Source organism: Arthrobotrys flagrans (assembly GCF_004000055.1).
Source record: "Arthrobotrys flagrans strain CBS H-5679 chromosome Unknown unitig_8, whole genome shotgun sequence".
NCBI classification, from domain to species: Eukaryota; Fungi; Ascomycota; class Orbiliomycetes; order Orbiliales; family Orbiliaceae; genus Arthrobotrys; species Arthrobotrys flagrans.
In genome coordinates this window covers 2,187,705-2,204,304 of record NW_027137553.1, presented here as the reverse complement: position 1 = coordinate 2,204,304, position 16,600 = coordinate 2,187,705, and the positions used below count along the sequence as shown (strand labels likewise).

Below are 16,600 nucleotides of genomic sequence, written 5' to 3'. Positions count from 1 at the left end.
CTTTTTATGTCCGCGCGCGCCAAGGCACGAAACGGTCATGGTCGACCCTGGATGAGGTATACCGTGGAGGATATCTTTGGCAGGAGAGGGGCCCCAAATAGCCCACACGACGTCCGTCTGACGGTTGTCACGGAATAATATAAATCCCTGGAGTTCGGACGCAGACATCGCATCGGAATCATAGTACCTTCATGAATCTATCAAGCCTGCTAGTATGCTCAGACTCATGCCCAGACCCTTGCACGCACGATGTGTCAATATATTTTTACATAACTCGAGCAGGTACCGAAGTACTAAAAGTATATATGGACAAAGGATGCCAAAATGTTCTGTTGGATGCAGTTGGCAAAATTAGTAATCCAACCTATAATATAACAGCCCTGGCGATGGACTAATACTTAATTACAACCTGCGCAAACACACGACGGTTTCAGACCTGTCGAGGGGATCGAAGCTGTCTTGGTAGCACCGATTCGGGTTGGTTTGCATGTGTGCTGGTTTTTTTGCCGGGCTTGAATTGTTGGAGGACTATAAATATCGCCCTCCCACCTCAGTCCTGACTCTTTCATCACCCAAACCTCTCTCTTTCTCTTTCCCTCTACCCCTTTCCCTCCCAACAAACCCAGAAAACACCGGCTTTCGACTCGCTGGCCGGTGACTGCTCATATATCGCACGCTCCGAATTCTCCCGAGTCGATTCGGTCCCGCATCACCTGAAGAGGTGGCGATATATATATGGAAACCTAAATTTAGAGCAAAACGCAGTACAGAAAAACCACCGAATTGGCTCCCAAAGCCCGCCCCTGATCGCGAGTGCACGTCTCGACAGCCACCCCACCACGCAGCTAGAGCCGTCCGTCGCGAGTCAAACCAACAGCCGTTAAAGGAGCATCGAATAGGCCTATCTTGGATATAATCAGAAGAGTTTCACGATGGCCACTGGCCCGGCAGGCGGGGTTAGTAACACGAATTTCCTCATTGGCCGGTGTTGGTGGCCACCACAACCCACAGTAAAAGGCTTGCAAGGTTGACCAGTTTCTTTCATCTACAGTTCAGTATCTTCAATTTACTCGACCAATATGAAGGGTCTGGCCCCAAGGGTGTAACGTCGGGCCCTGGCCCGACCGCTAGGTCGTCGACAACCAACGGACGGAATTCGGATGGTCGAAGGAATGGAGATGGGGGCTCACCAAGGAAGGAACGGCCCGCTCCTATTGGCGTCCCTTCTGGAAATATAAGAGATGCCGACTCGGCATCGAACACCGTCTCGCCTCTTAACACATTCACACCTCCGATATCGAAAGCCTTGGACGCGACTGAGGCTGGCGAGAAGAAGAGGAAGTTAGAGGGGAATAGCACTGTCCCTCCGACCAAGAAGTCTCGCTTCGAGGGCATGACTAAGGAGCAGAAGATAGCAGAAGTCAAGCGGCTCAAGGCTTTGAAGGCCGCGAGGGATGCCGCTAGGGCTAACGGGAGTGGTAGTGGTGGCGGCTCTGGGAGGGATGGCAATGGATCTGGGTCCGCAGCGTCGAACCCGAACTCTCCCATCACCGCCGAAGCGCCAAAGAAGCCCGCAAAAGGCTCTTATGCGGAAATTATGGAGAGAGCGAAGCAGATTCAAGCCACGAGCTCAGTGCCTGCTAAGATAGTCCACAAAGAAACGAAAGTGGAGAAGAAGAAGATTGGGAAGCCTGATAAGCCTGAGGTGGGCAAGAAGTTGCCGACTAGCTCCACGAAGACACAGAATGGCAAACCCACCGCCTCTTCGGGTGTGTCTAAACCGTCGCCAGCCAAGAAGCCGGTCGGTCGTCCGGCAGGACGTCCGGCAGGACGTCCAACGGGGTCGCGCCCTGACGATAGAAAGTCGGCACCGGCAAAGCCTGCTCCGTCCAAACCAAGGGTTCAAGTGGAATGGAGTGGAACTGCCCGACCTTCTGCGACTGCAAAATCTTCCTCCAGCAAGTCAGACTCTAGAGCCCCTGAGCGCGATAGGGATAGTGACCGGTCTCGTGATAGATACCGCCCACAGCCTAAAAGGTTGGTAGCTCGCAATTCTTCTCTCATTTTTCAAACCTTGCTAATATTGATTGCTTTAGATACGTCTATGCCGATTCCGATGATGACGACGAGTACTCGTCTGATGATATGGAAGCAACCGGTGTCGATATTCTCGAAGAAGAAGACAGATCCCGCGTGGCTGGATTCCGAGAAGATCTCGAAGCCGAGAGGCTTGAAAGGAAACTGGCTGCCGAGAAGGCTGCAAGAAAGAAGCTTGGTCGTCGCTAAAATTTCCTTCCTCTTTTATTATCCTCACCTATCAATTCCCTCTTTTTTTCTTTGAGTATCTTTTCCCACCGGGATTTTATTCTGCAGCATCGCCACTGGAGTTTTGATTGGAGCCTTGAACCACTTCTTATCTTTTCTTCTTCATCAAGTTTATTATTACTTCGAGAACACTGGTCTCGTTGCGATAAAATTGGTCTCGAAATCTTGACTATTATTTTTTCAGCTCTCAAGACAAGACTCCTTTCTTCCTGCTTATTATCGAGCGCCTGGGTTTTTATTCTTTGATTGCAAGGGCGCTATTATTTGTTCTTCTAGACTCATTCTCCTCACTTATTATTGGCGAAAATCAAAAACCCGGGAGCCTACCTTTTTATTTTTATTTTTTGTTGTTTTTGGATTTTTTTTTATCCTCATTCTTTTCATTGTATCATATACCATTAGTACCTACTTGAGACTCTTTGGTGTCTGTTCACTCGGCAGGCATTTCGCATAATATTAACGACAGTATGAATGTCCTACAATATGAATGTCTTTTAACGATATCCTTCTCGCACTTTATATGTATATCATTCCCATGGCTGATGGCTATTTGCCAAACGCTGCACTGTCCATTAGCAGCATAAACAAGACTTGGATATTGGAGATCATGAAGTCGTTTTGAACATTTAGTTTAGAATATTCTTGTGTATCCTTCTACCCATCAAATCAACTAACCTCTTTAGTGCTATAACCAATTGATCATACAAGCAAGCTTACATCTGTATCCGAGTAGCTCATGCCTTGAAGTTAGATATTGGCCATCGGCCCGAGAATGGCGGGCCGATGATGCCGCAAGGTTCCGAAATCATAGTGTCTTGCCGAGTTCGCGAATTTAATCATTTGTCTTGTGAGGACGACGATTCGCTGGCATAGCTGATCGATGGTATGCAAGTACTCTATGACAACGAATCCCTGGAGGATTCCGAACTGCATTGGGAACCAGTGACCAATCGAGACAGGTTTAAACTTAAATGGCTCCGAGAAGCTTGATACGGATGTATAACTACACTAGGCTTGTCCGCCCCGTCAACGGATGGTGGAATTTAGGTCGCTTTCCATGTTACCTAGTAAGGAGCTTGGATGCAGCCACTCGAAGGACTAGCTAACTTTACAGCTAAATAAATACAGGTGCTATACCCTCCTGTTTCAATTGGTCGATAACATCCCTACGTTTTAAACCAAAAACGTGTCGAGAAAATATTTAGTCTCGAGTGCATGATCGATAGTCCCCACAAAGTACTTCGTTATGAAGGATACGAATCATACGACTGATGACAAACATATTTTAAAATGGAATCGAATATTTGGACAAAGCGAGCCAAGGAGACAAGGGGGAGCTCTATGAATTGACGAATAAAAAGGTGACCAGGAGGTTAACAATATGCTTGAAGGAGAAGTCCGTTTTATATAATATTAACTCCGGACGCTCATGTCCCCACATCTCACTGGCTCCTCGTCCTTACAATCTAGGATTTTGAAAACTTACAAACTTTGAGAGCTGGTTTGCATTGTGGAGTATATTAATAATATCGTCGCTGTCCTCAATTTACTGTTGCCATTATAAACGCTGTCGTCATTTCACCATGAACCACATCTTAGGATTCATTCGGTCAAACGGCATCGTCTATAACTACTACAAACCCTAAAGAAGGAATACTACAAGTTCCCGGCAGAGGACTTGAAGGGGCTACATTACCTAAGGAGTAGCTAACCAAATCATATCGATACGTATCTCTTAGCAAGTATTGGATAATTGCCAAGAAACGGGTTTGCGGATGCCCTAACGCCCTTCAGCCTCAAAGGGGGCGAATGAATGAATGGGGGGTAAACCTGGGGTAGTTAGCCTGGTTTGGTTTGTGGAGGTCCGGAGAAGCTAAGATGTACTTATCTATTCGACTATAAGTTGCTTGTGACCAAGCCCGTTGATTGGAAAAAAACATTTCAGGCTTCCAAATGGTTTCTTCCAGTATCGCGCAGACCTGCATTAGCATATTTTCTATATTTTAGTGGTCTTTCTAGATATACCGATTGGCATTCGCTATCTTGCATTTCGCAAATAAAAAAAATGTCTCATCGCCTTCCAGAGAATATGAACAGGAACGATCCGGCCGTGTACACCTTATCCGAACAGGTATCTCGGGTCTCCCTTGGTGGTATATATGAGAACGGCGAGAGCCTGAGAGGCGTCGTAAGTTTACACGAACTCTTATTTCTCAGAGAATCTTTCCCTACTAACAGGATTGTTTTATCCACCAGCCATCGAGAAACGAAGCCCCCGAAATATACGGGGCCAACCAGCGCTATGAAAACCATGCATATGCTACCGAACCTCGAAATCTCAACGCATTTATGACCATAAATGTGAACACACCCTACGGCGCATTCGGAAACGCCGAACCTTCCGACCCCCGAAAGCGAAATGCATCCTGTCAGGCGTGTAACTTCCAAATCAACCCGGACAAACCCACCTTCCAATGTCTGAAATGCATCAGCTACATCCTCTGCGGGGAATGTTACATAGCCATGTTAACATCCCCCTCCGGATTCGCGAATAACCACGCGAAGGACGAAACCGCAACCGTCGACGATCACAAATTCGAGGGAATACCGCCCGCGAATTTGTTAATGCGTGGGGGGAAGAAGTTGCATTGGGAGCAGATAATTTCGCCACAAGGCGAGATTTCCATATTGTTCTTTGATGTTATGGATGCGTGGATTGAGTATTTGGATGAATACCATTCGCCTGGGGTTGGGCATTTGGTGTCTTCTACTGCTTTTTTGAATACTGGAGATATTTGGGCGCCGGTATCTAAGAGGGGGCCGTTGGCTATAGAGGCGCAGTTCGGGGATACGATTACGAAAGGTAACTCTGAAATTCCGTATTCCGTACTTCTCGAGGGGTTTTATTGTCGTATGCATTCTAACAAACGGCTATACGAATACTTAGCCGACGTTGCAAAATCCTTCCCCGAAACCCTTCGTTCACACTTTATTTCCGGCGGAGTCCGATTTTACGACTACTGGACCCCGCCGCGCGATTGGGAACCCGAAACATCAACTCTCGTCCGACGGTTCATCAGAGAAGACAAAGGGCCGTATCTTGACAGACAGGGGATCTACGAAGCTTGGTTCTTGTCATTGATCAGAGATCCGGACGATCTATACGGAAACTTCATTTCCATCCTTGACTACATGCCAAACCAATATTCAAGCAGACTCCCACCGGGAAGACCGCAGAGGGCATTATTCCCATCTCCTGTGCTGGATAGAGGAGAGTATGGTGTTTATGATTTGAAGGATACAAACTTGACGTTTTATAAATTTCCTCCGGGGAAGGAGTTGTTCCCCAAGGTACGTGGTGGGGTTCGTCGTTGAGTGAGTGTAGCGGATCGGCTTCGGGTCCGCCGTCACGCGGGGAGTGCATGTATTTGATTGTCGGGTAGAAATCATCTCTTTCTTACTCGTTGTTTCTTTCTTTGGCGTTTGAAAAAATCATGGCCTATGAAAAAGATATTTCCCTCTTGTGACGGTGTGATTGGCTTGTAAATACCAAGATTTGCCGTAGGAAAGAACTCACCTTGGTTCTTGCTAGCGTGTAAGTCAAGGCTAGCTCATGTCCTTCGCATTTGCTTCGTTGGAAAAAAGTACCGACACCGAAGGCCGCCTCATAGCTAGTCACTCGCACGATGGCTCCCCACAATCCCCCCCTGGAAATCCCCAAAGGATCCGGATTCGCACGTAAGTCCAAATTCATAAGATACTCACCAGTCGACTTCTTCCACCCGAGCGCCGTATGTGGCAAATCCTTCGAAGTCTGGCTCGGGCACCCTTACCCCAGACTCGACCCGCCTCAAATACACCGTTTAACCATAGCCTACCTTTGCGAAAATGAACATACCCATCCAAACCTTCTCGACCGACCACCTCGCAGCATCGAAGCTGCAATCGATCTGTGTTCCTACGTCTTCTCAGCACGTATAAATGCCCGATTCGGGCACGGTACGGAAACCCTATGTGCTAGCTACGGTGAAAAGAAGAAGGTGTGGTACATGCTTTATTCGCCATCCGGTGGAACTAACATCGAGGAAGTACGCGGTGCTACGCTTGAAGGGTGGATTGGGATCATAATGGCTATAATCAGAAGGTGGAGTTGACGAAAATGGCGGTGGCGACGAGAGCTGCTGGAGTTATTGAGAAGTCGGTTTGGGATGGGATGAAGACGGGGACTATGAGGGCTTTGGGGATGAGAGATGGGATCTTGTGGAAGGATGGGAAGAGGTTGGGAGTTGCTGCTTGGGTGTATACTAATACCATGAAGAAGCCGAAGAAATAGGCAATGGGGTCTAGAGATTTTTGGATTATCTTCTAAGGGGGTTTTAGGTCTTCGAGACCGGGGGTTTTAGATGGAACGAGTGTCGATAGGCTGCATATTTGGTCTAGTTGTGACCGTGATATACGATTTGATATAACTATATAATCGCACGTGGAGTTTTATAAATTATTTTGTTTGAGGATTCTGCCCCGGCATATATACGAAACCTCTTTCTCTCCGCTGGTCGCCACCCTTGGCATGATAGCCGTAGTTAGCAAGAGATATCGTTTTGCCCAGCCCATCTATCGATGCCCAAGACTTCGACAAGATCTGGGACCCATGTAGAGGCAAAAAACGCGTTGATGATGTTGCATTTGTTAACAAGCGTTATCATTAGCCTTCACAGCCGCGGCCATACGTGACAGCCAAAAGAGCTCTTCGACGTCACCACTTTCTGCTTCTAGTACGCAATACCCGAAAGCAGCAGCTGGGAGTTACCGTTCCTAACAAGGCTCCGATGGTGAAAGCTTCTGGAATGTTGACGTGATGAGAAAAAATACGCGAAGGAGAACGTAACGGAAATGCAAGGGCGATGTCGTATTTTTCTTTGTTCCTATAATGTATAGCATATATGATACGATAGGATATGATTAGAAGCTGGTAGGTATTAGTCAGCCCGTGCATCCGTCAGCATGTGAGGACTCTATTGGCCAATTAAGATGTAGGGTAAATCTCGTGCATATGCAAGATTGGACGGGACTCCCCGGCCCAATTGGTCGTTCTTGCAGTGAGAAAAAAAATTTTCTTGAAAATTTCTTGTCAGATAGAGCGGTTGGCCCGAGCCAAGTAACGTTAGCTAGAGCGCTCGAACTGAGGGAAGCTGCTGATTTGGTAGATTTGGACCGTGGATCAAGAGGCCCTGGCACCGGGGAAGTCAAAATTTGAAATCCGGGGTAATGCCTAGTTTTAAGGTAGTCTTGGGACAGCCTTACACCGTCAGGTAGCGGAACGAAAATATCAAAAAGCGAACCGAAGCACAGTATCACTGCGGCAGGATTTGACAACACGCTTCGAGGTCTTTAAAGGTGCTTTGATTCTGTGTAACATGGCATACGTATGCCGATACCGGTATACAATGCAAGCAAGTACATGCAAACTTCTCGCTTTTGTCAATCGTGACGATGGCGAGAACATGAGCCGGCGCGCAGCACATATGCATCGTCCTCAAAACGTTTAAAAACTTGATGATGCTGGTATCGATGATAGGATATCAGCATCTTGATAAAGGGCCGCATTAGTGGCTTCATGCGTGCCAGAGCTCGAATGCGCCCACATATGAGTGCGAAAATCCACCGAAAAACTATCGTGCTGTGCATTTTAGTCTCCGAATGGGTCGGATCACATCCGTTTAACGTTTCCTCTCCTTGATTTAATATTGCGCACGGGACCTCAAGAGCTCGAATGATCGCTTATACTAAAACCAATTGATATCTATATCTTCCAAGGAAGGAGAGCTCATCGAGTAATAGAAATCGAGTTAGTGAGGCTGACATGCTCACATTGGCGACGTTGTGTATGGCTGCTCCATCTCGTTCGGTAAATTATCGATAGCTATCACAAAAACCTATTGATAGATGTGAAACGGCAACGATAAGGAAACCATGCAGTTTTCTAGCGGCAGAAAGCCTTCCTTCCGAATCAACTGAATCTGGGGAAGATGGCTGGCCTCGTGTATCATGAGGAAGATGAACGAATTCATTACGTTTCTGTTATGTCACGGAGATCAGGAGTCTACGTACCTATTATGGAGCGTCTCTGTGTTGCTTGATGTTAACATATGTTGGATACAACGCTTTCTTCCGGTAATTTCTTTTTACTTCTGAAGATTTGGCATTCATTCGGCCGGCCATGCCTTCGGGCGAGCCACAAAAAAGAAAGAGTCAACGTTAATTAAGTTAACAAGAGTCAGTGGAGGAAGGTAGCTTTGGGTAGCTCGACGTAGCCTTAAAGTGGCATTAGTAATTAACACTGCCCTCGAGATCGTAAGGTTTAGCCGTCGGGTGCAAAGGGTCTCTTGGGCCAGATTGCTAATCAGAAGGCCCTAGATAGCACGGAAATAGGAAAGGGAAACGAACGAATTGCACCCTGCCCCCGGAGCTTATGTTTTGCCATCACGCAATGTGGATTTCTAATTGTACTATATTGTATAATAGCTAGAGCCCAGTCGAAGTCAAGGGATATAAATTGAAGACACTTATTCTGAACAGGAGGCGGCTGTTTTCACTTTAGTTCCCCAGATTTCGAGTATTTCTTTTCCTGCTATGCTGGCTAGCTTCGATACAAACCAAGCATTGTCTATATATTAGACCGAATCTTCACTTATATAACTAGACCAACATCTCTCTTCAAGATACCCAGTCGCCTTTTCTCTTTTCTTTTCTTTTATCTGTATCACTACTTCTTTATAATACTTGCCTAACTCCTGAAGGATTTCTATCAAAGCGCAGTATCAATCCAATAGACAGCTGCCAGCTTTTCGAATTTTCTCGAGGTTATCTTGGTGCGTTGCATCTCGTTACACCGTCATCGCATTTATAAATACCTCACCACTTTCCCCCAGCCCTCGGGATCCCAAGCCGTCTTGTCGAAAGGTTGCCCAGGAATAACCTCCACATAGAACTATCGGATCAGGCCATCGGTGTCGCATTTGCATATTTTAGTTTAATCTGTCACCCTCGGCGCTCCCTTTTTTATTATTTTCTGTGCAGAGATTTCACAATTCTTAAGCTTTGTTTGCTATTAAACCAACCAGGGGTCTGGTCGCTTCATCCTTTCAGACATCCCGCCGCCACCATTTTCTTTCGATCAAATTCACTTCCAAACTCTCGAAAACTTCAGTCAGAATGACCCAGGATACCCTCAAGCAAGAAACCGTCGAAGCCTCTTCAATTGAGAAGAGCAGTCTCCCAAAGGCGCCGATGAAGTTCGCAACTCGAGCAGTTCATGCTGGTTCGCCACACGACCCAGTAACCGGGGCGGTCATCGAACCTGTAAGTTTGTTTCCCGTTTCTGACACCGCCCCAACACACTACCAAAAATTTCCATCCCGACTGTGCAGTCTGCTGACAAAATACCTGGTTCTAGATCTCCTTATCTACCACATTCGCCCAGACTGCTGTCGGAGCTCCTGTTGGCGTATACGAGTACTCGCGCTCTGACAATCCGAACCGATCTAATTTCGAAAAGGCAGTTGCTTCCCTTGAAGATGCTCGTTATGCCCTTGCATACTCTTCAGGCTCTGCCGCCACCGCCAACATCCTTCAATCCCTTGCCCCGGGATCGCACGTGATTTCGGTCAGCGATGTCTACGGTGGTACCCATCGATACTTCACACAAGTCGCAGCTGCTCATGGTATTGCCGTGACATTCTCCGGCAGCATTGAAGTCGATATCAATGATCTTGTTAGGCCAGAGACCAAGCTCGTTTGGATCGAGACACCGTCGAATCCTACTTTGACGTTGGTTGATATCCGTGCCGTCGCTGAGGTTGCACATTCTTATGGTATCAAGGTTGTTGTCGATAACACCTTCATGAGCCCATATGTGCAGAATCCATTGAAGCATGGTGCCGATATTGTTGTGCATTCGGTTACAAAATATATTAATGGACATTCGGTATGTTATTATTCTATCCCAGTTGTTCAAAATATTCGATCAATTGCTAATGTATTTAATTAGGATGTCGTTATGGGAGTTGCTGCTTTTAATGATGATACCCTTTACGCTCGTCTTTTGTTCCTCCAAAACGCCATTGGTGCTGTCCCATCGCCTTTTGACAGCTGGCTCGCCCACAGAGGCCTCAAGACCCTCCATCTTAGAGCCAAGTCCGCTACCGAAAATGCGACTGCCGTTGCTACAGCTCTAGAGGCTTCTTCTCAGGTCATTGCGGTTAACTACCCTGGCCTCAACTCCCACCCACAAAGATACATTGCTGTCAAGCAACATCGAAACGGAATGGGAGGTGGAATGGTCAGCTTCAGAATCAAGGGTGGTGCTGAAGCCGCCAAGAGATTCTGTCAAAAGACAAACATCTTCACACTTGCCGAATCTCTCGGTGGTGTTGAGAGTTTGTGCGAGGTCCCATCCAGCATGACCCACGCTGGTATCCCAAGGGCTGAACGAGAGGCGGCTGGTGTATTTGACGATTTGGTCAGATTGAGCTGCGGTGTTGAAGATAGCGAAGACCTTGTTGCTGATGTCTTGAACGCCTTAGAGGCTGTTGCCCAGGAGTTCCCATCCAAGCAGTAGATGTTTGTCGATGCACCATCATAAACTTGTATTTGTAGCGCGGCATGAAGTTTAAAGGGGGGTTGTTGTATGCTGGACGTCTACGGATTTGTGTGCTTTTTCGCCACTTTTGGTTTTAGCATTGGTCACCTACGGTATTTACTACACACGGTAGCCGGGGCGTTCATAGACGGCATCTTTTAGTATGCCCTTGTCTGGTTTAATAGAGGAGTTCTTTGTTGGGCCTTTGTTCATTTGACTATTGTCAATCGCCTTTACTGATTTTTGTATTGCATGAATGTTGCACATCTTAGCTTTTTGATGTCTTGATATGACGAATACCATATAAATTCTCACGAGCCATTCTGCACGTCTCCTATTCCTGATATAGTAAGCCGTAAGAATGAATGCCCTGCGCTCTGCTCAAAACGAGGGAGCTCCGAGGACTGGTCGTGCCCTGCGGTTTTGGATTTTGAGAACTATTCACGTGATCACCGATTAGGGCTGTTCTGGCGGTTTTGTGTAGAGCCGCAACGCCAAGAGCTCCACCCCACCACAAAAAATTATCTTTTCGACATCTCCTCCACAACCCTCCATCTAAAACCCATTAACAACCAACCATCCGAAGAACATTGGAAGATCCAGTCTCCGGTCATTAGAAACGGTTAAATCGATTGAATCTCCTGTTCATATCAGCCACTACAATCATCGTACGTCTTATTTCCCTTCCCTTCCCTTCCTTCTTCTCGAGCTCGATGGGCGTGGGTGGAAGGGTCACAGATTTCGACATTCCCATCGGCTCGAATTTCGATATTCGCAAATATATAGGGTCTAACAGGTTTTTTTTCATTACAACAGAAAAATGAAACACCTTGCAGCTTACCTTCTCCTCCAAACCGGCGGTAACGCCTCTCCATCCGCTGGAGACATCACCAAGCTTCTCGAGTCCGTTGGTGTTGAAGCCGACACCGAGAGACTTGAGAAGCTCCTCTCCGAGCTCGAGGGCAAGGACATTAACACCGTATGAAGCGTCCATATCATCAAAATTTTGAAGGATAAATGGCTAACAAGATGGCAATATAGTTGATCACCGAGGGTCAATCCAAGCTCGCTTCCGTCCCATCTGGTGGCGCCGGTGGTGCTGCTGCTTCCGGTGGTGCCGCTGCTGGTGGCGCCGCTGCTGCTCCAGTTGAGGAAGAGAAGAAGGAGGAAGAGGCCGAGGAGTCCGACGAAGACATGGGTCTCGATCTCTTCGGTTAAACGAAGATATCAAAATATCAAAAACCCTTTTTGTCAAAAATCTTATTCCCTGCCTCTTGTCTTCCCTCTCTTTGCGCATTTCTTTTCAAATCGTATATATGTTCCGGGTTCCTTTTATCACAACCACCAGCTGTATACCTTTAATGGTACACATGTCACAAATTCAAAATGCGACAAGCTCCTTGGTATCCTACATGGCAATTATTGAAGGGAGGAAGGAATGGTGGAAGGGTTAGGGAATTCATGCATCTTTGTTGCATATGTGGATAACCACCGCTTATGAATTAATGAACGAATGGAAAGAGAGACGATATGAACGGGAAACCTTTATTCTTTAATATAGTAGATACCGTAGATTTCCAACACCTAAAGCCGACATCAATTCCGATATCGATATGACATGTCGCGCGATACGCAGATACCGCTTTGCAATTCGAGCCCGGAAATCGGTCGCTTGACGCACATCACGTGATCGAATTACAGTTCCCTTTTGGGAAAACACAGTCCAACGCCCAATTTTTGATGCCAAGACTTCGAACCACAAGCCTACACACCTCCAACCCATCCACATCTCCAACATCGAAATCCGATATCCATCAACCATCGACCAACGACCTCTCTCCGACAGACCTACCCGGCATTTATACCCATTTCCCGGTAAAATAACCCACATCAAACACCATGGCAGACGAAGAATACGTACGTTCCGACTTTCCCTCTCTCTGGCGATATGCTGTTGAACTTCCCAGGGTGGATCGCTGGCTTTTCTGAGGATTGTAGACGCTAACCTTTGAATGAAATATAGGACGCTGAGCACGCCGCTGGTATGTCTATGGATCTTAACAACACGTCCGATTCCCTCGGATCGTGGATACTTTAAAGTAAAGGGGACTGTCTAACCCTATCATTTTTTCGCTCTCACAGAGCTTAAGAGAAAGAGAGCCTTCCGCAAGTTCTCTTACCGTGGAATTGACCTCGAGCAGTACGTTATCTCTCCACTCCCAACCCTTCCCCCCGTTGCCATCTTCCTAACGGAGCCACTCGTGTAGACTCCTCGACCTCACTTCCGAGCAACTCCGCGATGTCGTCCACGCTCGTGCCCGCAGAAGGTTCAACCGCGGTCTCAAGCGCCGCCCGATGGGTTTGATCAAGAAGCTCCGAAAGGCCAAGCAGGAGGCCAAGCCCAACGAGAAGCCCGACATTGTCAAGACCCACCTCCGTAACATGATTGTTGTCCCAGAAATGATTGGTAGCGTCATCGGTATCTACTCCGGAAAGGTCTTCAACCAGGTCGAAATCAAGGCTGAGATGGTTGGACACTACCTCGGAGAATTCTCCATTACCTAGTATGTCATATCTTTTTTTTTGTGGATTTAGGGAGGAAAGCCTGGATTACTAACGAATCTGCCTTACAGCTCTCCTGTCAAGCACGGTCGTCCCGGTATCGGTGCTACCCACTCTTCCCGTTTCATTCCTCTCAAGTAAACGAATCAAAAGACAATCAATTATACTTCTTTGCTCTCTTATACCTCCTCCTTTCTACTACATAATGTCGTTTACTAGTCCGCATAATACGATATAAAAGGGACACACCTTTTTTCCATTTTTTATGCATGCATTCGTGGGATTTGGGAAATTTCCGCCGGGTCATGGGATACTTTTTTTCGTTTCGACCTGTATATTTTACGACCAGAGATGAATTTGATAAAAGCACATATAGGGATAGTGGATATACCCGTATGATGCTTGTGTGACACAAAGGAAATAGTCTTTTCTGAACGGTCGTCGAACGTGAGGTAGAGATGTTGAAATAACTGAAATAACGGTGAATGTTACCGTGTAGGCTAAGATCGATGTCGGAGTAGCCTCGAACCTAAGATCGGATCTACCGAGTTACTTCACTCTCGGACTGTAATTGGAGGCTATAGACTAGATATTTGAGTAATCGTCTAGATTATAGATCCCTTCCCAGGTTTATAGACAAGATACACCGTAGTAGCCGCTTAATCTATTGTGCCATGCATGCGCACGGAAACCTTGCGGTAAAGAAGCGGACCGGGTCCGCGTTAGTTTCGGATCCCTTAAGGCCACGGCGAAATATCCAACAAAATCAACACTTCATTGCACACCGTATAAAGATTTTTCACCGATATCGATCGTACAAAGATCATGGAAATCAATCATGTTAGAGGAATCCATGAGCAAGAGAAAGGCACATGGGACATGATGTTTATTCGACCCGCATCGTCGGGTCGAATTAAATATAGATCTTCCACAGAACTCCTCAGCAGTCCCGACAACAGAGTCCGTGTAGAAACGACGATACCTTTCCTCGACCCCATTAATCTCCCCTGAGCCTATCCCTCAACCAGTCTCTCCCATACTCCCTAACTTCCTCCTATCAAATTCCTAAAATCCTTTTGTCGAGATCATAACTTCGAACCAACCCATCCTAATATTAGAAAACCAAAACTACCTCAAAATCTTAACAATCCCCTCAACCCACAGATGATCACACGATGGTTTTCCACCGCTACCAAGTCTACGGTATCGGATGTGGAGCATTTTCGCTCAAAAGGACTTGTGTTTCAACTCCGAAGATGAAAGACCCATTCTTCAACTCCGATATGAACAGGACGATACCCACGAATGTTTTAACTTTTACGAAGCTAGGGTGCGCTAATTGGATACCGAAGGTATGTACTTACTTATTATCAAATTCTGCACCCCGCGGAGATAATATATATATAGTTTAACATCCTCAGGTGGCCTAGGCATCACGGCCAAAGCCATCAAATTCGCCAAACTCTCCTCCACCGAAAACCAAAAAATCACAAGCTACGAAGAAACCGAACTCGAAGATTCCCACCACGCGGTCGCATCAACCCGTACCGAAGCACAACTGGAAGGTATCGAATGGAAATTGTACCTAAAATCTTCGCTTTCCCTTTACGGAATCAAACGCGTCGGAGATCAATGCACAAATTGGATCACAAGAACCCTTCGAGAATATAATTACGATCCATCGGATCTACCGGCCGACCCCGCGTTGATTACGTTTGAGGATATCGATCCTGAGAACCCCCAGAAACGGTGTTTTACGATAGCTCACGACGATACCTCTGATCGGGAGCTAAGGAATAGGGTTGTGAAGTGGGTTGTTATGTCAGAGCATCAAGGTCTTTATAACGTTCCGGAGATTCCAGCACCGAGAAGATTGTGGACCATTCCGCGACAGTATCTAGAAAATAGAAATTCCGAAAAGCAGGAAAGAGAGGCAGCTAGCAGTAGAAGAGAAGCAAAAGCAAAAACCTCAGGACGACGATCATTGGCCGTGGGAAGAGAACACGGAGAATAAAGGGAAGCGAGGGAAGAACGAAATGCAGGCGAAGCAACCTGGGAACCTTGAGGAGGAAGATCCACGGTGGGATCAGAAGCAAACTCAGAATCCCTAGGGATCGTGGGGAGAGGAGCCAGGGCAAAAGAAGAGAAGGAGAAAAAAGAAGCAAGAGCAGCAAGAGTATCAAGAGTATCCAGAAGATGAGGAGGAGCTAGAGAAACAACAGAAACAAGAGAAGCGAGAGGGAAAGAAACCAGAGAAGCGATATGAAAAGAAAGACGAGGAGAGATACGAGAAGAAGGATGTGAAGAAAGATGTGAAGAAAGATTTCGATCCTGAGGATGTGCCGGTGAAAGAACGATGGTGGGAGCCGACGCTAGAAGAGGTAGAGCAGAAAAGACGAGAAGAAGCACAGCGAAAACCGGGACGGCGGGGAGAAGAGCTATGGAAAAAAAGGCAGAAAGAGAAGGAAGAGGAGAACAGGAAGCGAGTGGAGGCAGGTGGGGAAGATCGATGGTGGGACTATGAGGACCCTCCTAATCCTACGGGATGGTGGTGATTAATACAAACTAAAGAAGCAGAAGACGCAAAAGAAACAAGACGAGGGGCTTAATGAAGAGGATTGATATCGATAGTGGGAGGTTCAATATTAATGCGGAAGCTTATCTCTCCATCCGCCACGCTTGCAACTTGAAACTGTGTTTGGGTCCGGATATATAATACAAGTATCAATCGAAGAGGGAGCTTTAAACGTTTTCGATGTCCTGTATTGGTATCAGCGACCGCCAATAAACCGGAGATTGCATAATTAATGGGATACTTACGACCTACTTGAATTCAAATCCACATCATCGCATCATCATGAAATAAACGCGAGAGGCATATACCTGCGCTTGTGAAATATCTGAGCTTTTAAGCGCTCAGTGAGGCTATATCTTATCCTATTTCAAGCCTATGACATCTTAAATTTCTTAACTAGACCGATTGAATCCCACGAAATCCAAACCTTAGCACTGAGCGAACAAGTATTTGAGATAATTTTTTAAAATATTTATCACCAACCTATGGCGTGCCTC

The 16,600-nt window shown here is 46.6% G+C and overlaps 7 protein-coding genes across 7 annotated transcripts; all 7 read left to right on the top strand.

Moving 5' to 3' along the window:
• Window positions 1-932: 932 nt before the first annotated feature.
• Window positions 933-2,286, top strand: DFL_007141 (uncharacterized protein; the record flags this gene model as incomplete). The annotated part of the gene is made up of 3 exons (XM_067636678.1): window positions 933-956; window positions 1,052-2,037; window positions 2,097-2,286. 3 exons carry the CDS (start codon window positions 933-935, stop codon window positions 2,284-2,286), a joined length of 1,200 nt encoding a protein of 399 aa, XP_067488270.1.
• A 2,104-nt stretch (window positions 2,287-4,390) lies between these two features.
• Window positions 4,391-5,700, top strand: DFL_007140 (uncharacterized protein; the record flags this gene model as incomplete). The annotated part of the gene is made up of 3 exons (XM_067636677.1): window positions 4,391-4,513; window positions 4,582-5,188; window positions 5,273-5,700. The coding sequence occupies 3 exons, from the start codon at window positions 4,391-4,393 to the stop codon at window positions 5,698-5,700; spliced, it is 1,158 nt and encodes a 385-aa protein (XP_067488269.1).
• A 311-nt stretch (window positions 5,701-6,011) lies between these two features.
• DFL_007139 (uncharacterized protein) lies at window positions 6,012-6,658 on the top strand (the record flags this gene model as incomplete). The annotated part of the gene is made up of 2 exons (XM_067636675.1): window positions 6,012-6,413; window positions 6,467-6,658. 2 exons carry the CDS (start codon window positions 6,012-6,014, stop codon window positions 6,656-6,658), a joined length of 594 nt encoding a protein of 197 aa, XP_067488268.1.
• A 2,882-nt stretch (window positions 6,659-9,540) lies between these two features.
• Window positions 9,541-10,945, top strand: DFL_007138 (uncharacterized protein; the record flags this gene model as incomplete). Its single annotated transcript, XM_067636674.1, has 3 exons — window positions 9,541-9,687; window positions 9,782-10,312; window positions 10,376-10,945. The coding sequence occupies 3 exons, from the start codon at window positions 9,541-9,543 to the stop codon at window positions 10,943-10,945; spliced, it is 1,248 nt and encodes a 415-aa protein (XP_067488267.1).
• Window positions 10,946-11,327: 382 nt separating this feature from the next.
• Window positions 11,328-12,184, top strand: DFL_007137 (ribosomal P2 domain-containing protein; the record flags this gene model as incomplete). Its single annotated transcript, XM_067636673.1, has 4 exons — window positions 11,328-11,411; window positions 11,621-11,634; window positions 11,783-11,945; window positions 12,008-12,184. 4 exons carry the CDS (start codon window positions 11,328-11,330, stop codon window positions 12,182-12,184), a joined length of 438 nt encoding a protein of 145 aa, XP_067488266.1.
• Window positions 12,185-12,865: 681 nt separating this feature from the next.
• Window positions 12,866-13,669, top strand: DFL_007136 (40S ribosomal protein uS19; the record flags this gene model as incomplete). Its single annotated transcript, XM_067636672.1, has 5 exons — window positions 12,866-12,883; window positions 12,990-13,008; window positions 13,109-13,166; window positions 13,234-13,530; window positions 13,600-13,669. The coding sequence occupies 5 exons, from the start codon at window positions 12,866-12,868 to the stop codon at window positions 13,667-13,669; spliced, it is 462 nt and encodes a 153-aa protein (XP_067488265.1).
• A 1,034-nt stretch (window positions 13,670-14,703) lies between these two features.
• On the top strand, window positions 14,704-16,083 carry DFL_007135 (uncharacterized protein; the record flags this gene model as incomplete). Its single annotated transcript, XM_067636671.1, has 3 exons — window positions 14,704-14,884; window positions 14,950-15,518; window positions 15,640-16,083. The coding sequence occupies 3 exons, from the start codon at window positions 14,704-14,706 to the stop codon at window positions 16,081-16,083; spliced, it is 1,194 nt and encodes a 397-aa protein (XP_067488264.1).
• Window positions 16,084-16,600: the final 517 nt, after the last annotated feature.